This window comes from Bos taurus, chromosome 2, assembly GCF_002263795.3.
Source record: "Bos taurus isolate L1 Dominette 01449 registration number 42190680 breed Hereford chromosome 2, ARS-UCD2.0, whole genome shotgun sequence".
In the NCBI taxonomy this organism is placed as follows: Eukaryota; Metazoa; Chordata; class Mammalia; order Artiodactyla; family Bovidae; genus Bos; species Bos taurus.
In genome coordinates this window covers 30,277,269-30,302,479 of record NC_037329.1, presented here as the reverse complement: position 1 = coordinate 30,302,479, position 25,211 = coordinate 30,277,269, and the positions used below count along the sequence as shown (strand labels likewise).

Genomic DNA, 25,211 nt, shown 5'->3' with positions numbered 1-25,211 from the left:
CTTTTTGTATATGATGCTCTCTGTCTGTTTCCCTATCAATCAAGACTTGAGTTCTTTTGAAAAAAAAGAAGATATTTAAGATTTCCTAGATAAGGAAATTGAAAATACAAAATGTATTTTACTCAAGTTATTCATGACATCAATTCACTCAGTTCAATTTTACAAGTTGAAAAATTTGGACTGGAAATTTGAAATACAATAAATGTTTCAAAGCTGTCAGCCAGAAATGTGCATAGAACATGCAAAACATAAAGGGCAAAGTGATGATAATTTATTTCTCACTTTCTAACTTCTTATCAAGCACTATACAACATGCTTTACTTGGTAATATTGCATTAAAGCACATGCTTTGAAAAAGCGAGAAAACAACGAAAATAAAATGAGTCTGATTTACGCTTTGACATAGCCATTGTGATTTTATGCTACTAGGGAAAAGAATAAAATGAGAGTTTCTGAATATATTCAAATCTCACTTCTAAATTATAATCGTCATTATTATTTCCATCCTTACCAGCATATATGTTTATATTTTTAACAAAGTCAAAAATTCCAAACACCAGAAACAAACACACACAAATAGAATCAATAATCAGGTTACTTTGTCTTTACAATGCCAAATACATGTTGAAACCATCAGCCATTTTAGGGTTGTATACATGCTGTCGTTATGAGGCAAGAACTATATATTCATAAATGTGATAATTTAAATGATGAGTTCATCTCCTATCAGTATCTATAATGAGTTTGTGTTTTTCAAACTTCAAGTTTCAAAAACTGGCCTCCCCTACAGCATAAAAAACATTATTGATCAAAATTATAGAGAAGGTCCTTTCTATAAAAATTAAAGGCCCACAGGGCCAGTATTGTTTCGGAAGTAAGGTGTTAAATATGAAAATGTCTGGCCTTTGGATTCATGGATTTAATCAATTTATAAAAGGTCAAACCTGAAATAATTATAAGAGCCTCAAATCTTTAGAACTGTCCAGATTTCAGAAAACTTTTCAAATGTGCATGCATGCTAAGTGGCTTCAGTCATACTCAAATCTCTGCGACCCTATGGACTTGTATACAGCCCATCAGGCTCATCTGTCCGTGGGGATTCTCCAGGCAAGAATAGTGGATGGGTCACCACTCCCTTCTCCAGGGGGTCTTCCCAACCCAGGGATCGAACCCAGGTCTTAAGTCTCCTGCATTGGCAGTTGAGTTCTTTACCAGGAGCACCACCTGAGAAGCCCCTTTTCAAATGTGCTGCTGCTGCTGCTGCTAAGTTGCTTCAGTCGTGTCCGACTCTGTGCGACCCCATAGACAGCAGCCCACCAGGATCCCTCGTCCCTGGGAGTCTCAAATGTGACTTCCAATCAAATGTTTTTAAAAAACAAAAAAATCCTTTCAAGTAGAATATATATAAATGATATTTTTCTCTATTTTAAGTGGAAAATAAACTTTATTTTCACATATCCTGAAGAGAATTTCAGTAACATTTTAGTAAAAATGTGAGGATCTCATAAGACTGGTGGCTCAGATGGCAAAGAGTCTACCTGCAATGCGGACCTGGGTTCTATCCCTGGGTTCAGAAGATCCCCTGGAGAAGGGAATGGCAACCCACTCCTGTATTCTTGCCTGAAGAATCCCATGGGCAGAGGAGTCTCGTAGGCTGCAGTCCATAAGGTCACACAGATTTGGACATGACTAAAGCAACTTAGCACTTATATATAATCTTAAAGTTGATATTACTGTTTATATAAATTAAGATTAATACAGTTACAGGTTGAGGTTATATTAATATAACTTTTTGAAAACTTTGAAATTCAGTTAACTTTTAATATCTACCCTTGAACATTTAAATAAGGCTAACTTTGGCATTGTACAGACAAAATTTTGACAACTTAAATTTTTTTCTTTTATATTTAGGCATGATTCATATTATTTTCAGTAAAACTCATTAAACACAGTTTAGACCCTCACAAATGAGAACCACATGATGTAGGATTTATTTTAGTTGATTATTATCATCATCACGACACATAGTACTTTAATATTGCATCTGCTTTTTTGTGTACAGGTTTGCAAGGAAACTCCCAAAATGGATTAAGAAATAAAGTCATTTTGATAAATGAGCACAGCAGATAAATGATATTATATCATTTCAAAGGAGGCCTAAGTTCTCTTGCATATCACCTAGAAGTAAATATGCAACAGATAAAAAGATAAAGTAGCAATTTTGCAAGGATTTGCCATTCCTTTTGCATGCATGAGTTTTCCTTTTTTAAAATTTAGTTTAATTTTGGCTATATACAATACTTCATGTTCTTTCATGGTTCTTACCCTCATCCCTTCAAATCGTGATAAGGCTCTTAGAGGTCTCAGAGCTCTTAGTGTCCTGAGAGATTTGATGGCACCAAGTTCTGAGTAACCCAAGGCATTTGCTGTTAAACTGACCAATGAAACCTGAAAGCATACAAAAATAAATGAATAAAGATAGAATTATTGCCATTCAATATGTAGTATTATATAACACAATTATAATTTATTACAATTTTATTTTATTGAAGTATGGTGGCTCAGATGGCAAAGAATCTACCTGTAATGAAGGAGACCTGGGTTCTAGCTCTGGGTTGGGAAGATCCCCTGGAGACTGGAATAGCTACCCACTCCAGTATTGCCTGGAGAATTCCGTGGACAGAGGAGCCTGGCAGGCTACAGTCCATGATTACAAAGAGTCAGAAAAGAGTGAGTGACTAACACTTCCACACATAGTTGAATTGAAATGTTGTAACAATTAACAGTTTTTATTTATAATTATTCAGAAGATAAATGCTTACATGTTTTTAGTAAACCACTTAAAATTTTAAGGAAATATTTTTAGTTTGATACAAAGAAAGTAGCTTTCATGATGTTATTTAAAGCTAGTTAAATAAAAAACAATAAATGTCATGTGATTTATTAATCCCTCAAGTAGTTAGAAAACCTAAATAAAAACTGATTTTCAAAAGGAAGAAAGCCAGGTACAAGAAAATGTCATTGATCATCCTTCCTTTATTAAGTTGCTGCTGAATTTAGAGATTTGCCAATGGCTAGTAATAAAATGTAAAAACTGCGATGGTATCAGAAGAGGCAAGCAATCGCTCAGTCGTGTCTGACTCTTTACAATCCCATGGATTGTAGTCTACCAGGCTTCTCTGTCCATGGGATTTTCCAGGCAAGAGTACTGGAGTGGGTTGCCATTTCCTTCTCCAGGGGATCTTCCTGACCCAGGGATTGAACCCAGGTCTTCTGCATTACAGGTAGATGCTTACCCTCTGAGCCACCAGGGAAGCCCAGTAATAAAATGTAAAAACTTAGATTGTATCAGAAAAGGCAAGCAATCTCTATCCTGTGTTGGTTGGTATTTTCAATTAATGATAATTGATACCCTCAGAAATTAATGCACTAAGTCACATTGCTTTGAGGTTGATTTTTTGACATTGATTTTTTTGGTGTCTTGCTAATATTTTGTGTTTTCACTTGCCTAAAGTTTATTTCTATATAAATAATGTAACTTAAAAGTAATTTAATCATGAAATTTACTCAAATTTTTAATACTAATTTAGAGCCTCCTGTCATGGTACTTGACCCCAAATGGCTAGTCAATATTTATTAAATAAACTAAATTTCAGTTGCCTGAAATATGCAATAACTAAGAAATAAAATTTTAGGTGTCTAATTCTTTAAACAAAGACCAAAACTCTGTATCCAAATAGAATTTCTTTGGTTTGAGAATAGAATACTAGATCGTTTCAAATAAACTAAACACTATTTTTGCAAAATTATCCATATTTTAGTGTATTAAGTTGGCGCTTTTTACTTTACTTGAGATGTGGTATAATTCCTTTTGTCTTTTTTTTAGAGTGATACACTGATCCTTAATAAATAATTAAAATAGAACCTTGAAAAATGAAAGTATTATTGTTGCAAAACTACAAAATTCTCTATAGAATTATTTTCCTAAACTATTTTGGAAATGGCTATTAAAAACCAACTTACAATAACAAAATCATTATTCTTCCACTAAAAAGTTCAGACATGTAATAAGTATAATAAAGAAAAATAAAGCTTAGAAATTTTCAAAAAGTTTAAATTACATTTAGATTTAAAGCCTAATTTGAAAGTTTTTGAAGAGTTCAAATATGAAATAACTTCTAGTGTTTGAAATATCAATAGCAGAAACTTTTTTCTCTTTGTGAAATGCTGAAGCAATTATTCATTTGAGGTTTCTTTTTTTAATTGAAGTATAGTTGATTTCAGTATTCTATTAGTTTCAAGTTTACAACATAGTAGCTCAAAATCTTTATAGATTATATTCCATTTAAAGTTATTATAAGTATAGGCTACATTCCCTGTGCCATACAATATATCCTTGTGAGTGACTTACTTTATACATAGTGGTTTGTACTCTTTATCCTCTACCCCATCTCAGCCCTCCCCCATTCTCTCTCCTCTCTGGTAACCACTAATTTGTTCTCTACAGCTGTGACATCTGTTTCTATTTTGTTATATTCACTAGTTTGCTTTATTGTGTAGATTTCACATTTAAGTGATAACATACAGCACTTGTCTAACTTATTTCACTAAGCATAACAAATTCCAGGTCTATTCACATTGTTACATATAGCAAAAATCTCATTCTTTTTTATGGCTGAGTACTATTCTATTTGGGAGAAGGCAATGGCACCCCACTCCAGTACTCTTGCCTGGCAAATCCCATGGACGGAGGAGCCTGGTGGGCTGCAGTCCATGGGGTCGCTAGGAGTCAGACACGACTGAACGACTTCACTTTGACTTTTCACTTTCATGCATTGGAGAAGGAAATGGCAACCCACTCCAGTGTTCTTGCCTGGAGAATCCCAGGGATGGGGGAGCCTGGTGGGCTCCCGTCTATGGGGTCGCACAGAGTCGGACACGACTGAAGCGACTTAGCAGTAGCAGTATTCTATTTAGCCGTATTATAAACCTTCTTTATCAATTCATCTCTTGATGGATACTTAAGCTGCCTCCACATCTTGGTGATTGCAAATAATACTGCTATGAACATTGGGGTGCATGTACCTTTTTAAATTAATGTTTTCATTTTCTCCAGATCTATACCCAGGAGTGGAATTTCTGGGTCATATGGTAGTTCTGTTTTTAGTTTTTTGCAGAACCTCCATTCTGTTTGCTACAGTGACTGCACCAATTTACATTCCCACCAACAGTGTAAAGTTGTTCCCTTTTCTCCATATTTTTTATTTGTGGCCCTTTTGATGATAGCCTGACAGGTGTGAGGTCATATCTCATTGTGGTTTGGATCTTCATTTCCCTGATGATTAGTGATACCGAGCATCTTTTCATGTTCCTATTGCCCATATGGATTTCCTCTTCGGAAAAATGTCTATTCACTTCTTCTGCCCATTTTCTAATTGGGATGTTTGCTTTTTGATGTTGAGTTGTATGAGCTATTTATGTATGTAGAATATGAGCGACTTATCACTCTTTTGAGGTTTTTTTCCCTAATTTACTCATTTCATAGTAACATTAAGCTTTTCAAATAGCTCTGGATTTGCCTCTGTTCAACAGAATTAAAGAGATATTGCATGGCTCTTAGTTCTACAAATACTTTCCATAAGAAAATTGAGTAGTTCTGCTGGATTATCATTTTAGGAGAATAAAATGCCTATGAAGTCTGTGGTATTTTGAAAATACATTTTTAAAGCTGAAAATATGCCAAACATAAAGCATGATGTTTGCCTTTAACAAATCTCAAAGACAGCTACTTGCTTTGGGCTGATGAAGTATTAATTGTTGAATACACCAACTCTGTGAAGGGCTGTTGGTATATTATGGGCTTGCCGTAAATCTAGTTATATTCTAGAGTAAGTCCCATCACTGCATGAAGTCGAGTTTTTGCACTATTCCCCATACATCTTACTTTCTATAATTTAGTTACAAGCTATATAATCTACTCTTTAAAAATATCCTTTATGAAAATCAAAAAGAATTTTTTAAAAATTGACGGTAGCTTCCACCATCATCACTGGCTTGTTTGTGTACTGAGTGCCTCTAACTCTTATGTACTAATATGATCACTTTATAGTGTCAGGAGCCAAGTAACTTAGTGGCACACAAAATCAATGGTGGGGCTGGGATTCAAACTCAACTCTGTTTGAATCATAATATTAATAAAAGTAACTTAAACATCATATCCTATTTCACCATTCTCTCTACAAATTTCTGATGTTTTTCCCCCAGCTTTTTATCTTAGATAACCACCATAAATCCCATCCTCCCAATGCTAAATCAGTACTAAATTAGCTTATTTATTATAAAAACTACACTATTATTCAGTGAATTAGTTTAGTGTCTATTAAGTAGCATATCCTGTCAACATAACAGAGTGATCAAAGATTCAGTGTTTTGGAATTAGTTTATAAATAAGACAAATTACCTTGAATGAAAGACAAAAACATGGGGGATACTTACATCAACAATTAAGAAGTCTAGCCAACACCAGGCATTGGTGAAATATGTTTGATAGCCATATGCCACCCATTTTAGAAGCATTTCCAGAATGAAAATGTAAGTGAAAACCTTGTCAGCATATTCCAACATTGTTTTGATTGTCTTTCGCTGGTCAATATATATATCCTCAAATGCCTATAAAGAAAAGTTACGCATTTTAGTTTTCTGAAACTTTTATGCTACAGCTATTATAGGCTATTTTCCCTGATTACATAGTTTTTCCTGATTTTCATATACATAAAATGACATTTCATTGGAATAGGAGGGTAGAGGAAAAGTAGCTATTGATGTTTTTTTTTTCTTTCTTTCAAAGATCTTTTAATGAATAAGGAGAAAAGTTATGCTCTCTATTGATCTAACTAAAAGGAAGAAATAAAAGCCTAAGTCTAAGGAATTAAAGTGACTTGTTCAGGAAATAGTTCTTGATGTCACGTCTTGATGCTGGTATCCCAACTTGAAGTTATTTATTCTCTTTGTTTCATATCTTTTGCCTCCTCCTGTTAGCCTCTTTATTTTTTCCACAGAAAGGAGGTTGAAGAAATAAAAAGGCTTATATTTTTCATAAAACAGAAATTATAATTGATCAATACATCACCTAATTTTACTATACAGTTGAGTTCATTTGTCCCCTTCATTTTGTTGACAGTTTATGTTTATCAGCAAAGATATGGTGTAACAAAGATGGTAGGATGAAATTCCTTCTCATTTAGACTATAATATGTGTTCTTCTTCTAATATGAACCTCAATGATACTTTATATCTAAGTCTATATTCATTTAAATGGTGAAAAAATCTATTTCCTATCTAAAGTAGCATGTAGATAAAATTTATTTCATCAGAGAAATATGCAGAAAAATATAGGCCTGTGCTAGAATTATACATTTTTAAGTTAAATAAACCTAAGTTATTGTGTTTCAGTTAAGTACTGTATCATCTTTCCATCTCTGTCTGTCTGTTTACATCTATTTTATGGCTTAAGTAGTCTATTTGTGTTAGCATTTTCTTAAAGTGCTGTCTATGTGCTATACTTTACATTTTTGTACATGATTTTTATATAAATAGAAATTGATTCTGATGAAATGAACACCTTTATATAGAGAGAAACCAATGCTTAAATGATTACTTAGGCACACTGCCCAGTATTTATTGTTACCAATATTCACTGGTTTTGGAGTAACAAGAGAACACTGGATGCATTTCAAAAGGGAGAGAGAAGTGGTCCCTAAGGACTTATCAACTGTCCATAAGGAGTTAATAATAATATAACTCATAAACAAAATTCATCAGACCATAGAAATTATATTAATATATATACCAACCACAGGACTTTCTTTAACTACTCTGTATTATCATGCTTACTTTGTTGTTAAAACATGAGTAATTAAATACTCATGTCCTTTGGTTATCATGAATAAATTAGAGGGACAAATTTTCCGGGTTACTTAATAATAAATGAAAATTAATAACTAGTTAATTAGAAATGTGTGTGTACATAATAAAATAAACGCAGAGCTGCATAGTTATACATTGTCTATAGTCTGGAAGATATGAAGTGGTGTTACTAAAAGTGCCTGGAGATAGGTAGAAAGATATGAGTGGATGGGTGGGTGGATGGATGGACATAGTGATGTACGCATGTTTAAGGAAGAAGTCATAAATAGAGATAACAGTTCTGGGGTTATCAAACAGAGATTAACAGCTGATTCCATGGAAATGGAAATAGCTCCATTGGATAGTAAAAGAATGAAACAGAAAGGATTAATAAGTCATCAGTATTAGGTGATTCTAAAACTTAGGATTATGGCACTTTTGCTTAATATTCACTCACCAGTGCACCACTACTAAGGAGAATCATGAAAACAATGAAGGTCTCAAACCAGTTATGTTCAACTATTCGGAAACACGTTCTTCTCAGATTCCACCACTGTTTTCCTCTCCCTTCTTCCACACTGATTTGACAACATTTGAATCTTTGCACACAGCCTGCAAATATAATGTTCAAACAGGAGCAGATAAATAACTTCTCCTGCTTCAGTGATACCCTTTGGCATGTTCTGGATTCATTTTCTCATGACTCTTGCCATCTCCATCTTGCTGGGCTAACTGTAAGTCTAGGGTAGTAGGAACACGTGCATTAGCAATGTGAAATTGTGAAAACTATTCAGCCCCTTATTTCCATGGGAAATACTAATCATGGAGAAAACAAAGCAGTAAATATGGATTTATTGTCCATACTGCACCAGACTCAACTGGGTACTGTGCAGGGATCAGGAATAGGGCAGTGCTTATTTCCTGTTCCCCCCAAGTATTGGAAACTGCTGTTTTTATGGAAAAAAAAATATGCTTGCAATTCATTTGATAATAATATAAAAATTATTTTTAAAGCAAATGTTGTGTATGAGAATTTTGACTAATGTTTAAGATGCTGACTTCCTGCAAAATCACCATTTTATCTGAAAAATTATAAATTAGTCATTCATTCTGACTACATTAAATGATCTTTTCTCCATGTTCATGGTGCCTTACACATGGTAGGTATAACCAAAATATAATGAGAGATTTTACATATGTTAGCTTATTAGAAGTAATTAAAATAGATTGACTACAATGTACTACTCTATTCTGAGTTGTCCATTTTGGATGATCAACAGCTTTAAAAAAAGAAAATAAAAAACAACTGCACTCTATAAATGTAAGGTTAACACGAAGGTCATTTTTTTACCTTCAGTGAAACAGGCTTCAGGTTCAAGGGTTTCCTCGGGTTCCACCACAGGCTGTTCCTCGGCAGGTGCTCCAATGTCTACAGTGCTACCTTCAGATGAACTACTGCTTTCATTAAGCTTCTGACCGTGAGATGGACATAAAAAGTAAGTCACTTTAATTTGGTCACTAAGAAATAGTCTAGCAAGAATACTATGAACTGATTTTAGATTCCCCTTGAAACAAAGAGATTTTTAAGATTAGAGCAAAAGAGTGATTGAATAAGAGGAGGAAATAAGAAAATAATCTATGGAAATAAGAGTATATAAGGTATATTAAGATTCTTATATATAAGATATATAAGATTATATACGGTATATATATTAAGGTATAAGAAAATAATCATTCACCATAATCTGCAGAGTGTGAAATCAGACTGCTATATTTTGAAGTTACAAATGGCTGGCATTGAAACATGTAAGGTGTCATGTGGGAAACGAGTTGCCAGTCCAGGTTCGATGCACGATACTGGATACTTGGGGCTGGTGCACTGGGACGACCCAGAGGGATGGTGTGGGGAGGGAGGAGGGAGGAGGGTTCAGGATGGGGAACACATGTATACCTGTGGCGGATTCATTTTGATATTTGGCAAAACTAATACAATTATGTAAAGTTTAAAAATAAAATAAAATTAGAAAAAAAAATCTTTACATTAAAAAAAAAAAATATGTACTAAGCAAACTGTCTTATGAATTAGAAAAGAGCCAAAAGGAAGGTTGAGGGAGGAGGAGTTCGTATAATTGCTATCATTTTAGAGATGATAAAATTAAGGCTTAGACAGGTTAAATAACTTGTCTAATTTCATATAACCAGTAAATGAGACAACCAAGATTTGAATTATTCCTGAGCCCAATGTCCATGCCCTGCCTTCTGTGCACTACACTGTTGCTGAAATAAGAGAAACAGTATATTCACATGCTTATAATTCTATCCATTTAAAAGTGAAAATAATCCATAGGAAAAATCCCAAGGTGAGTCTGACAGTTGAAGAGAATCTACAATTCAATCTTGAAGTGACACAAAAACAAAAACATCTATCCATAATGTAAACCAATAATGGAATTTTACAATGATATAAGTCAGTCAGTATCTTCATGGAAATAATTTCATCAGATGCAAAAAAACTAACCTTTGGGTAGTTGTAGACATGAGTTCCCGTTTAATCTTTGTTTATAGTAATTCTTCCAAATGAATTATACACTTGTTAGAAAGCAAATGGCATAATAGTAACTTAAGTACAAGCAATAATAAAATATTTTGGTATAATATTACTTTAACTCAGAGAAATTTTTTACAAAGTACTACTTGAAAAGTCTTTAAAATTTTAGGCAAATCCTGTTCTTGCTTATCATAGTTCTTCACACATAGTGCCAAATATCAGACTCCATAACAAACTTTGTATCCATTAGTAAATATCATTATTGGTCACCCAGACTTCAGTTTTTTAATTAGCAACTGTGAATACTAAGATGAAAAGATGTGAACCTAATAATATAAAAGAAATTTGTTTATGTCTCTTGATTGCCGCACTAAATATCCTCCTCTGCTGTGTCCTGCCTGTGTTGTTCAGTCACTCAGTCATGTCTGACTCTCTGTGACCCCATGGACTGCAGCATGCCAGGCTTCCCTGTCCATCACCAACTCCGGAGCTTGCTCAAACCATAGAGCTGGTGATGCCATCCAACCATCTCATCCTCTGTCGTCCCCTTCTCCTCCTGCCCTCAACCTTTCCCAGCATCAGGGTCTTTTCCAATGAGTCAGTTCTTAGCATCAGGTGACCAAAGTATAGGAGCTTCAGCTTCAGCATCAGTCTTTCCAATGAATATTCAGGGTTGATTTCCTTTAGGATTGACTGGTTTGATCTCCTTGCAGTTCAAGGGACTCTCAAAAAAGCATCAATTCTTCAGAGCTCAGACTTCTTTATGGTCCATCTCTCACATTCATACATGACTACTAGAAAAACCATAGCTTTGACTATATAGACCTTTGTTGGCAAAGTGATGTCTCTGCTTTTTAATATTCTGTGTCTTGCCTAGATGATGATAAAATAAATCGATACTTTTTTTCTTAGTGTATAGTTACTCCAGGTCTTACTGGGTCATACTTTCTTCAGATGAGAGCTATTGCCAGTATATTCATCTTTATTCTCAAGATGGGCAAAATAAAGGACAGAATGGTATGGACATAATAGAGGCAGAAGATATTAAGAAGAGGTGGCAAGAAGACACAGAAGAAATGTACGAAAAAAGGTCTTAATGATCCAGATAATCACAATCGTATGATCATTCCCTCGAGCCAGACGTCCTGGAGTGTGAAGTTAAGTGGGCCTGAGGAAGCATCATGATGAATAAAGCTAGTGGAGGTGATGGAATTCCAGCTGAGCTATTTTAAAAATCTAAAAGATGATGCTATGAAAGTGCTGCAGTTAATATGCCAGCAAATTTGGAAAACTTAGTAGTGGCCACAGAACTAGAAAAGGTCAGTTTTCATTCCAATCCCAAAGAAGGGCAATGCTAAAGAGTGTTCAAACTACCATACAATTGTGCTCATCTCACACGCTCGCAAAGTAATGCTCAAAATTCTTCAAGCTAGGATTTAACAATACACGAACCAAAAACTTTCAGATGTACGAGCTGAATTTAGGAAAGGCAGAGGAACCAGAGATCAAATTGCCAACATTTGTTAGATCATAGAAAAGCAAGGGAATTCCAGAAAAACATCTGCTTCACTGACTATGCTAAAGCATTTAACTATGTGAATCACAACAAACTGTGGAAAATTCTTCAAGAGATAGGAATACCAGACCACCTTACCTTCCTCCTGAGAAACCTGTATGCAGGTCAAGAAGCAACACTGAGAACAGGACATGGAACAATTGACTGGTTCCAAATTGGAAAAGGAGTATATCAAGGCTGAATATTGTCACCCTGCTTATTTAACTTCTATGCAGAATACATCATGCAAAATGCTGGGCTGAATGAAGCACAAGCTGGAATCAAGCTTGCTAGAAGTATCAATAATCTCAGATATGCAGATTACACCACCCTTACGGCAAAAAGCAAAGAGGAACTAAAGAGCCTTTTGATGAAGGTAAAAGAGAAGAGTGAAAAAGTTGGCTTAAAATTCAGCATTCAGAAAACTAAGATAATGACATCTGGTCCCCCATCAATTCATGGCGAATAGATGGGGAAACAATGGAAACTGTGACAGACTTTTGCTGGGAGCCGGCAAGAGACATTCCGCTCGTGACAAAGGTCATGAGGAAGGAGGCTCGGCATACGCAAAGGCGGGATCGAACCTCGGGAGTCTCCCCGGATATTCTCGAGCATCTTCCCCCAAAAAACCAGAGTCTGGCTACTTTATTGCTTTGTGCTCTCACCTCTGACTTTACTGGGGGCTGTCCCCCACCACCATCTTGCTCTGTCTGTCAAAGAGTTAACTTACAGCTCCAATTAATAAAGTTCTTGGGCAATTAGGAGTGTTTAAATCCAAACCCCTCAGATGGCTCTCTAACTCGCCTGACAAGTTTACCCGGACTCCTACAGCTATGCATACGATTGTTTACAGTCTCCCAGCCTCGAGAGGCACGGGAAGCTTAAGATATTCAAATAGCTTAGAGCCTCTCAGAGAGTTAGAAACTGTCAGAATAAAACTAGTAAAAGATTTCATTGATGAGCCAATGCTTGCTGCCAAGTTTTCACATCCCCTGAATTGTATCCTTGAATATGTATTAATTAATAGTTGGTATGTAGAAAAAATAAGTAGTGGCCTTGGTGTTAGTAACTTTAGACCCTTAAGGTAATAAATTCTTTCCTTTGTTGTAAACCCATTACACATCCGCCCTATAGGAATGCAATTTTATCTTCGGAAGATGGCGCCAAACCTTAAAATAATTACTCTTAGAGAAAATAAGTTTTTGTTGATAAGTCCTTGTCAAGAGTCATAAAATGTTAATAGGCCTTCTGGCCAGAAGATGATGTAAATCACCTAAACCATTTGTATATGATAAATTTGCAGGAAAGAAACCCTGGTTTTTGATAAGGATCAAAAACTGCTGACTTTGCATCTCCTATTATCCTCTATGTGTAACTTAGGGTATAAAAGCCCCTGTTGAAAATAAAGCTACGGGCCTTGCTCACCAACGCTTGGTCTCCCCATGTCATTCTTTGCTTTAACTTCTGGCTAAAGTCTCCATCTGGAGCGCGGAGGTCCTCTGCGACCATTTATTTGCCTGGGCTTCTAAGACCCACTTGAGAAGGTGTCTAAGGTGGGGCACCTTCCGCTATTCGAGAGGGCCCCTGTGGCCTCCGTGGTCAGAGCTAACCTGGTGTCACGGGTTATATTGATTTTCCGCATAAACCAAGCTACTCAGCCTCTTTTCCACTGAATTTTCCTACTGAGCTATCCTCATTCTATTACTCTTTATATCTCTAATTACCATTTGAATAGGTCGCCGACTCCGTCTCCCCTTCGAATACCCTGGATCAGCCAGGGCTGGACCTCGGCAGACTTTATTTTCTTGGGCTCCAAGAAAAATCACTGCAGACAGTGACTGCAGCCATGAAATTAAAAGACACTTGCTCCTTGGAAGAAAATCTATTGCAAATCTAGGAAGTATATTAAAAAGCAGAGACATCACTTTGCAGACAAATGTCTGTCTAGTAAAAGCTATGGTTTTTCCAGTAGTCATGTACAAAGGTGAGAATTGAACCATAAAGAAGGCTGAGCACTGAAGGATTGATGCTTTTGAACTGTGCTGTTGGAGAAGACTCTTGAGAGTCCTTTGGACAGCAAGGAGATCAAACTAGTTAATCCTAAAAAAAATTAACCCTGAATATTCATTTGAAGGACTGATGCTGAAGCTTCAATACTCTGACCACCTGATGCAAAGTGCTGATTGATTGGAAAAAGACTCTGCTGCTGGGAATTATTGAGGGCAGGAGAAGAAGCGGGCCACAGAGGATGAGTTGGTTGGATGGCATCACTGACTCAATGGACATGAGTTTGAGCAAACTGGGAGTTAGTGAAGAACAGGGAAGCCTGGCGTGCTGCAGTTCCATGGGATTGCAAAGAGCTGGACACAACTGAGTGACTCAACAACAACATTCTTAAGAATATTCTTAAAAACTAGCTACTCTTGTTTTAAAATCAAAGTTTATATTACCAGTTATTACACTTCAAGGTATATTTCCCCTTTAATGCATACAGTTTGCAATCACTCTGGGAGAAATTGTAAAAGGATATAAAAGATGATTAAAATGTCCATTATTAGTATTACAATGGAAGATGTGCTCTTAGAAAGTCCCCAGGTTTACACAAGTGATCCTTTAGATGTTTATAAATTAATTTCCAAACACAATTTAAGCAACGTAAGTATATCCCATGGTTTGTTCGGACCATGGTAGGAAAGCAAAAGTGTGTCTAGTGTCACTGAAACTCAACCTATCTCAATTAATGGCATGACTTCTTTTTCCTCTCTTAAATGTACTTTGTAAACGAAGTTCCTGATTCTGTTTGAAATATCTTTCAGCACCTATACTCAAAATCATCTTGCTTACTCTTATTTATTTCAAATAATGACAGTGAAGTCAAATTTAATTATACCTTTGAAATACTCTGCTCTCAGTTTCATCTTCCTGATTCCTAGGAATGCTCTATTCAGCCTTGTCACTTCTTTTCTGGACAGCTATAAATAATACAGTCACCATTTATTCTAGCCTTACCACAAAGGCCTGAATTATGCTAGTTGCCCAATAAATATTTGGTGAATGAATGAGTGCCTGTGCTTCAGATGTTACTACCAAATGAAGTTTCTGTCTCCAGATTGGCTTTCCAACCAAATTTCCCAGATCTGTCTTTCACAGAAGCCGTACTTTAGTCACAGTGACCTTCTTTAATGTTCTCTGGCTTTTAGTAATATAGTGGTTTTTGCGCATCATTTTGGACGAATAATAATTACTCTATCCTCACCACTTTATCTGCACAACTCTTTGGACACAGACTGCTTTTTATTTAGCCTACCTCCATGCTAATTGACTTACCAAACTAACAATGCTTGGCATTTTCACTGTAAAACACAATGACTGATACCAGTAATTGCTATTTTCTCAGGAGGTCGGCTATACTGTACTACATCTCTGCTTCCACCTGGTGAGTTGTATGCTTATCAAAAATAAGCTGTTTGTTTTCAAATCAATCTGTACTATTGTAAATTAATATATTATAATTATGGAATTTACTCTTGCATAATTTGACAAAGTGAGTTTGAAAACAAAGTTGCTGTATTCATAGAAACTAAATTGAAATCACTGCATAAAATTAATAAAGGCAAATCCCTCAAACATATACAAACACATAAAGAAATGCTTGTTGAAGTTGCTATATAACACAGAGAACCCAACCTGGTGCTCTATGATGACCTAGAGTGGTGGGATGGGGGTAAGGAGGGAGATTCAAGAAGGAGGGATATACATATAATTATGGCTGATTCACATTGTTGTATGGCAGAAACCAACAACATTGTAAAGCAATTTTCTTCCAATTAAAAAACAAATCAAAACATAGCTTGTTGTAAAATTAGGTGTGGGTAGGTTATTTTTAAAAAGGGCATGCTGTTGTTATTCAGTTGCCCAGTCACGTCTGACTCTTCATGACCCCATGGACTGCAGCGCGTCAGGCCTCCCTGTCTCTCACCATCTCCTGGAGTTTGCCCAAGTTCATGTTCATTGGTGATGCCATCCAGCCGTCTCATCCTCTGATGCCCTCTTCACCTTCTGCCCTCAACCCTTCCCTGCATCAGGGACTTTTCCAATGACTCATCTGTTCGCATCAGATGACAAAAATACTGGAGTTTCAGCTTCAGCATCAGTCTTTCCAGTGAATATTTAGGGTTGATTTCCCTTAAGATTGACTGGTTTGACCTCCTTGCTGTCCACGGGACTTTGAGGAGTCTTCTCCAGCACCACAGTGTGAAAGCATCAATTCTTTGGCATTCTGCCTTCTTTACAGTCCAGCTCTCACAACCGTACATGACCACTGGGCAGACCTAACGATGTGGATCTTTGTCAGCAGAGTAATGTCTCTGCTTTTCAACACAATGTCTAGTTTTGTCATCACTTTCCTGCCAAGAAGCAATAATCTTCTGATTTCATGGCTGTAGTCACCATCTGCAGTGATTTTGGAGCCCAAGAAAGAGGAAATCAGTTACTACTTCCACCTTTTCCCCTTTTATTTCCCATGAAGTAATGGGAGTGGATCCCATGATCTTGGGTTTTCTAATATTTAGTCTTAAGCCAGTTTTTCACTCTCCTCCTTCACACTCCTCATGAGTCTCTTTAGTTCCTCTTCACCTTATGCCATTAGAGTGGTATCATCCGCATATTTAACGTTGTTGATGTTTCTCCTGTCTATCTTGATTCCAGCTTGTAACTCATGCAGCCTGGCATTTCTCTGATGTGCCCAACATATACGTTAAACAAAAGGAAACAGCAGGCTGCCCTGTCGTACGCCTTTCTCGGTTGTAAACCAATGAATTGTTCTATACAAGGTTCTAACTGTTACTTCTTGGCCCAAATACAGGTTTCTCAGAAGACAAGTAAGATGTTCTGGTATTCCCATCTCTCTAAGAGCTTTCCACAGTTTGTCATGATCCACACAGTCAAAGGCTTCAGCATAGCTGATGAAAGAGAGAGAGGTTTTTTCTGAAATTCTTTGCTTTCTCTATAATGCAGCAAATGCTGGCAGTTTGATCTCTAGTTCCTCTTCCTTTTTAAAATCCAGCTTGGACATCTGGAAGTTCTTGGTTCCCATAATGCTGACACCTAACATGCAAGATTTTAAGTATGTCCTTACTAGCATGGGTGATGAGTGATGAAGATTGACTTTTTCCAGTCCTGTAGCCACTGCTGGGTCTTCCAGATTTGCTGACATAATGAATGAAAAACCTTGATGACATCATCCTCTAGGGATCTGAATAGCTCTGCTAGAATTTCATCGCATCCACTAGTTTGATTAACAACAACAGTGCTTCTGAAGGTCCACTCGACTTCGCACTCTAGATAGAATGTCTGGCTTCGGATGACTAACCACACCATTGTAATATATGGGGTATAAATTTCTGGAACGATGCTAAATTCAGGTTGCTTTATAAAGTTCTTTATAATCTTTGTCTTCTAAAAAAACCTAAACTAGAATCATAGATGATGAATTACAGATGTAGTCCATGATAGGCAATGATGTAGAACTTGAAACAATGAACCCAGGCTAGAACAAGAGGCCCAAAGAGATATTTTAAGGTAAGTATGTATCATTTTTCAAAATTAAGCAGTTTAATATTTGGGATCCATAAGGACTTTGTATGCATTTCAGGAATGGGACATGATTACAAATTAGATTTTTTAATTTAGTATTCATACATGGTTTAAATAGGTCCCTAAAACAACATTTTGCAAAAGAAGCCTGGTAAGCCACACCCTGGCTGACCCCTTTGATAGACCCTGATTCTCACACTAGTGAGGGAATCTTGCCCCAGCTTTAAATCATACTGACATCAGATAAAGTGACATGTGAATGTTAGAAAAAACCAACCACAGGCAAGTGGACTCAGACCAGCTAATCTACTCTAGATAAACTATGCTACCACAAGAAAAATTTTAGTGTTTTTTTCTTTAAGTTTGTACATAATGGAAATAAATAGAATTAGTGTGAAAAAGAAAAGAAAGACAAACAAAACTGATACAGAAGAGACTGAGCTGAGAAGCATGCCTAGACAATACAGAGGAGGCAGCAAGGGTTTTGATGGATGAGATAAAAAAAGAATATTAGTAGGTAAATTTGAAATTAAAAAATAAATAATAAATGTATTAAACAAAAACAGATTAAATAACATTAATAAACTGAACCCAAGCTTGTTGAGTCATTGGCATCATCTTAGGATCCTGCTGATAATACTAAAGTTTGTATGTTTTATTGATTTTTTTCCCTAAGAACCACCTACTACACTAATATCATGTTACATTAATTTCTTTTTATTCATATACCCTTTGCTTTGTTGTTCTATTTCTAATTTCTCAAATTAAGTTCCATGTCATGTTCTTTCATCCTTTCTTGGTCATCTTTGTTAACAGTGAGATATTCAGAGGGTGTTCGGTCCAATTTCATAGATTTTTGAAAGAAAAAATTCTTATTTTCTAAATAGTTATTTACATATTTTATTTTCTACTTAAACCAACATTTATTTGGGAGGAAACTCTTAAATTCTCAAATGGTTATATTTTTTCTGTTATTTTATTATTAATTTCTAGTTTAACTGCATTGTGATTAGATAATAACCCTATATGACATCTTCTATCTTGAATTTATTGGTATAATAACCCTACAATGTCTGCTTATTTGAATTTATTGAGGCTTACTTTGAAGCCCAGTACATTATTAATTTATATAAATACACCATGGGCCATTGAAAATAAGAATTCTCTGTACATATACTTTTTGTAGATAACAAACATAACATTTTACTATTTATATTATTCAAATGATTGACATCCTTATTTTTCTTTGATTCACCACAGACCAAAAGAATAGTATTAAAACTCTTACAACCATTATACTTTTTCAGTGTATTTTTATATTTACCATTGTTGAAATCAAAGATAATATGGTTCTGAATCCTTTATTTGGTTGGAGTAAAAACACTATTACTCAAAAAGGGAAGGAAAAGATTTTTAGACCTGAGTTATTAATTCAGATAAACATGAGATACGAATTCAGATAAACTACTAAATAAGTTGGATAACAACAAAAATAAAATTTTCAAATAAATACTTGTATTGATTTAAAAACCAATAAAACAATTAATTTTTCCTTTTTTGTTCTTACACTGAAGTTCACTTTTATTTTGAAATTCATCATTCACATAATAAAGCAGTTGGTTCTCATGGTCTTCGAGATTAATAGTCTATTTTAAGCATTGAGTTTTATGTTTATGAAGCCATTAATTGACCTTTAATTTACTCATTTCCAATTGGGCTAGTTCATTTAAAAATATTTTTTCACATGTAACTCTCAATGGCTCAATTCTATACTGACTTATTGTCCACGTATGTTTGGCAGGATGACAGTAAGTGAACAGAGAGAATGAAAGAACTACATTGCATCTGAAGCATCCACTTTGCCTTGTACACAAGGGCATTCAATAACCACTTAATGACTACAATCCTGATGGGAAGAGCATTTTTCCTCCTCAGTGGATTTATGCAACATTTCTTGCTTTTTAAAAAATATTTTGTACTATAGCAAACGATTTTGACCTTGAGGGTGAAGCGAAACAAAGCAAAGCAAATAATACTCTCCACAATATTTCTTTGAGTAAGTGATCACATTTTTTTTTTTTGGTTATTGTTCTCTGACTCATCTTAGGATGTTTATGTTGTTATTTTAGACTTGGTTTGTTACAGGGAGCTTATTTGTAGGGTGTAATAGAATTTCAATTTATAATATGATAAAATATTTTAAAAATAAATCTGGAATTTAAGGGTCAAAAGGATACAGAATATGTGTATAATACATATATTTTTTATATTGAAAAAATATTTTAAAAGCTGGCATATACGATTTTAAAGGTGAGAATTTTACTGTTATTAAATGTATTCATATTAACATATATATTTAAGATATATAGCTTAAATCAAACTTAGTTGAGATGCTCAACATCAAAAATATCAGTATTAATATTTTATTGTGTACATTGTACATTAGTAAATATTTCTAGTGTACACTAACAATATTAAAAATTAAAGTGACTTCTATTAAAAACTTTCAGCAAAGCAACAGTATCAAAGGAACAGATTCTGTACTGAGATTTAGAATTTCCATAGGGAAGCTACAGAAAAATCAAATACTAACTCTAATTTCCTTATCATCCCTAAACTCAGATGATTTCTTCAAGATTTATGTTGTAATGACAGTCTTCAGTTGATTGTTCATAATCAATACATATAAAATTTTCTTATTAATTGTGAAATCTTCTGTTAGTCAAACATTTGCCTTATGCAGGGGTTAAGGTGAAGAAACATCATTCTAATATACTTTGAATTGGGCTTCCTAGGTGGTGCTAGTGGTGAAGAATCTGCCTTCCAAAGCAGGAGAAGCAAGAGACAGGTTTAATCCCTGGGTGGGAAGATCCCCAGGAGGAGGAAAATGGCAACCCACTCCAGTATTCTTGCCTGAAAAATTTCATGGACAAGAGGAGCCTGGAAGGCTACCTTCCATGGGCTCGTAAGGAGTTGGGCATGACTCAACGACTGAACAAACAACACATACTCTGAATTCTGCTTTAAAGTATGTCAAACTAATAAGATGGAGGCAATCCCTGCTGTAGAGACCATGAGGTAAAGAGATGGTCTACACAAAAAAGCTGGAGTCATATATACCTATCTTCCAGTAGATTCTTAATATCTTCAGATATATTGTCTGCTATTTTTCTATTGGGGAAAATTATGTTATCATGGTGTTCATAAATTTGGATATTTGCAGAAGTCTTGGTATATATCCATTTGATTCAAGATTAACCAAAGACTTCCTATTCTTATTTTTTTATTTAACATGCATTTACTGGATACTGATTGTATGCTAGAGACTAGGATAAATGTGGGGCATATTATGTTAAATGAAATGAGCTTAATCCTTGTTCTTAGACACATCTGAAAACTGATTATTGTCCACATAAGGCATTCCCTGTAGACCTTTATGTGGTAGCACAAATTTAAATTGCTGATATTCAGCAGTATGTAACAGATTGAAAATGATCGTGTGTTCTTCAACTTATATCATGCATAATAAAGATAAAAGTATTAAATGAGGAAATATCAGCAAAACAGTAAGGAAATATTTATCACTGGGAGGACAAGTGGGATCTACTTGTTCATTGGAATCAATGAACTCATTTATTCATTCACTACTCATTTATTCATTCATTTAATAAACATTATGTATACGCTGCGGACTTAAGGTGAGTAAGACATGGTTGGTATTTTCCCTATTCTCAAAGGCTTCATAAACTGACAATGCAACCACAGAAGTGCTTCCTAATTATTTGGAAGATTCTTGCAGGTGGGATTAAATGCAGAAAGGTATATTCCTAAAGCACAACTTTGAGTACCCATAATTTGGGAGAATAAGAGCTCTGTAATTAGCAGATCTCTACAGATTAGTGTGGTATGCAGAAGCAGATCAATCTAAATTATAGGCCAGCAAAGGAGGAAGAGGACCCTCCAGGACTGATGGAGATTCAGATTCTCCTGGCTATATCATTAACTGGTGCCAGGTGACAAGGGCTTGGTATTCAATACCAACTCTATAGTGAACACTTATTAGTTTGTCAGTAAACAGTATTATTCAATTCAAAGAGATACCAGAGATAGTATACTTTTAGACATTGTTAAGGAAATTTAAGGTAATGGTTCAAAATATAAACTGTAGCTCACTTCCTGGATTCTAGGCCAGGATCAATCTTTACTACTTGTATGACCTTGGCAAGTTACTTAAACTCTTTGTGTTCAATTTTCTTAATTGTAAGATTAGAATAATAGTATCTATCTCATGGTGTGGAGAATGAATGAGATAATGCTATGTGTAAAGCCCTATAAACAGTGCTTTGTCTATGGTGAGCAAACAACAAATGACATGTTATTAACATGATCTGAATTACAAAGACTCAAATGACAGTTTTACTTCATTCTGGCATGCACTCATTGCTAAAATAAGGGTACTTTCCCCTAACTATGCCACTAATATGTTGTTTTTATTCCAAAGATATGTAAGTTTAATAATTCAATTGACTTTAAAAGTATTTATTTAAGCAGAGTTAGGGTAGTAATTGCACCATCACTACCTTTTGTTTTTGAGTCCTTTTAACTTCTGAACGGCTTTTAGATTCTCATAAGATTCCTATAAGCACTACAGGACAGATATGCTCATATTATAACTAGAAAATTGGATAATATACAATCAGTGACTGCCCATAATAGAGTTAAGACCAGCACACTCTAACTTTAGTATCCATACAAATCAACCTAAACTCAAAAAGTTATTGAGCCCTTATTATGTATACAACATTGTACTAGGTGCTTCGGAGGATTAAAATTATATAAAACACAATCCATTGCCAAAGGAATTACTTTCTAATTGGGGAGATATGATTTTATTTGTCTTTTGCATTGTCTCAGCGATTTTGCCCAGATTTCAGAAATCTGTCAAGGCACAATCCATGAAAAAGAGAACTGATAAACTAGACTTCATTAAAATGAAAAATATCTGCTCTGTGAAAGGCGTCATCAAGAGAGTGAGAAGAGAAGCCATAGATTAGGAGAAAAACCTTTGCAAAAATGAAGCTGGTAAAGGACTGTTATTCACAATGCACAAAAAATTCTCAAAAGTCAACAATAAGAAAACAACTTGATTAAAAAAAAAAAAACAAACAGGTCAAAGCTCTCAACAGATACCTCATCAAAGAACACAAACAGATGACAAAGCAGCATATGAAAAGATCCTCCACATCGTATGTATTCATAAAATGTAAAGTAAAAAACAATGTTCAATGCAGGACTATTCACAGTATTTAGGACATAGAAGCAACTGAGATGTCTATCAACATATGAATGGATAAAGAAGCTGTGGTCAGTCAGCTCAGTTCAGTTGCTCAGTCAAGTCCGACTCTTTGAGACCCCTATGAACTGCAGCACTTCAGGCATCCTTGTCTATCACCAGTTCCCAGAGTTTACTCAAAGTCATGTCCATTGAGTCAGTGATACCATCCAACCATCTCATCCTCTGTCGTCCCCTTCTCCTCCCACCTTCAATCTTTCCCAGCATCAGGGTCTTTTCCAGTGAGTCAGTTCTTCACATCAGGTGGCCAAAGTATTGGAGTTTCAGCTTCAGCATCAGTCCTTCCAATGAGTATTCAGGACTGATTTCCTTTAGGATGGGCTGGTTGACTCTCCTTGCTGTTCAAGGGACTCTCAAGAGTCTTCTCCAACACCACAGTTCAAAAGCATTAATTCTTCGGCACTCAGCTTTCTTTGTAGTCTAACTTTCTCATCTATACATGACTACTGGAAAAACCATAGCTTTGACTAGATGGACTTTGTTGGCAAAGTAATGGTACATATATACAATGGAAGCTGTGGTACATATATATACTGGAATAATAGTCATAAAAAGAAATGCATTTGATTCAGTTCTAATGAGGTGGATGAACCTACAGCCTACAGAGTGAAGTAAGTCAGAAAGAGAAAAAACAGATATTGTGTATTTATATGGTATCTAGAAATCTGGTACTGGTGAACCTATTGCAGGGGAGCAATGGAGATGCAGACATAAGAGAACAGACTTGTGGACACGGGGAGGGGGGAAGGAGAGGGTGAGATGAATGGGGAAAGCAGCATGGAAATATACACACTGAAAGTGAAAGTGAAGTCGCTCAGTCGTGTCCGACTCTTTGAGGCCCCATGGACTGTAGCCTACCAGGCTCCTCTGTCCATGGGATTTTCCAGGCAACAGTACTGGAGTGGATTGCCATTTCCTTCTCCAGGGGATCTTCCCAACCCAGGGATCGAACCCGGGTCTCCCGCATTGTAGACAGACGCTTTATCGTCTGAGCCAACATGTAAAATAGATGGTGAGTGGGAATTTGCTATATGACTCGGGAGTTCAAACCAAGGCTCTGACAACCTAGAGGAGTGGGATCGGGAAGGGAGGTTTAAAGGCAGGAGACATATGTATACCTATGGCTGATTCATGTTGTTATATAGCAGAAATCTGCACAATATTGTAATTATCCTTCAAGAAAAATAAATAAAGAAAACCAATATGGTACCACTACACATCTATTGAGCATCACTGACTCAATGGACATGAGTTTGAGCAAACTCTGGGAGATGGTGAAGGACAGGGAAGTCTGGCGTGCTGCAGTCCATGGGGTCACAAAGAGTTGGATGCAACTGAGCAACTGAACAACAGCACATCTACTAGAATGGCCAAAATCCTGAACACTGACAACAGCAAATGCTGTGGGGTAACAGGAGCTCTCCTTCATTGCTAGTGGCTATGAATAACCGTACAGCCATTTTGAAACCAGGTTGTAAATTCTTACAAAATAAAACTTACACTTAGCATACCACCAGCAATTGCCACTCTTGGTATTTAACCAAATGAGTTGAAATCTTATGTCCACACAAAAGCCTGTACACGACTCTGTTTATAATAGCTTTATTCATAATGGCTAAAATTCGGAAAAACCAAGATGTCCTTCAGTAAGTGAACAGATAAATAAACCTCCAGACAACAAAATAGAACTTAGCACTAAAAGATGTGAACTATCAAGCCATGAAAAGACATGGAAGAGTCTTAAAAGCAGATTACTAAGTAAAGGAAGCCAGTCTGAAGAGTCTACATATTATATGACTCCAAGTATATGACATTCTGAAAAGGGCAGAAACAGTTACAGATCAGTGCCAGAGGTTAGTACAGAGGGATGAATAGAGTACAGAGGATTTTTAGACCCATAGAAACTGCTCTGTGTGATTCAATAACAGACAATAAATGCCTTCAGACATTTGTGCAAAAGAGGAGAGTGAAAAAGCTGGCTTAAAACTCAACATTCAAAAAACAAAGATCATGGCATCTGGTCCCATCACTTCATGGCAAATAGATGGGGAAACAATGGAAACAGTGACAGACTTTATTTTCTTGAGTTCCAAAATTAATGCAGATGGTGACTGCAGCCATGAAATTAAAAGACGCTTGCTGCTTGGAAGAAAAGCTATGACCAACCTAGACAGCATATTAAAAAGCAGACATTACTTTGCCAACAAAGGTCCATCTAGTCAAAGCTATGGTTTTTCCTGTGGTCATGTATGGAT

At 35.8% G+C, this 25,211-nt stretch overlaps 1 protein-coding gene across 6 annotated transcripts in view; it reads right to left on the bottom strand.

The window, feature by feature from the left end:
* Positions 1-25,211, bottom strand: part of SCN1A (sodium voltage-gated channel alpha subunit 1) — a 157,060-nt gene that overhangs the window by 18,397 nt on the left and 113,452 nt on the right. For 5 of the 6 annotated variants that reach the window (XM_059875048.1, NM_001193218.2, XM_059875041.1 and 2 more), the window contains 4 exons: positions 9,257-9,377; positions 8,363-8,517; positions 6,496-6,669; positions 2,326-2,448 (listed from right to left, as the gene is read on the bottom strand). In XM_059875048.1, coding sequence (XP_059731031.1) covers positions 2,326-2,448; positions 6,496-6,669; positions 8,363-8,517; positions 9,257-9,377 — 573 coding nt within the window. The remainder of the gene's footprint in view (positions 1-2,325; positions 2,449-6,495; positions 6,670-8,362; positions 8,518-9,256; positions 9,378-25,211) is intronic. The other variant, XM_059875042.1, reaches the window with a different exon arrangement.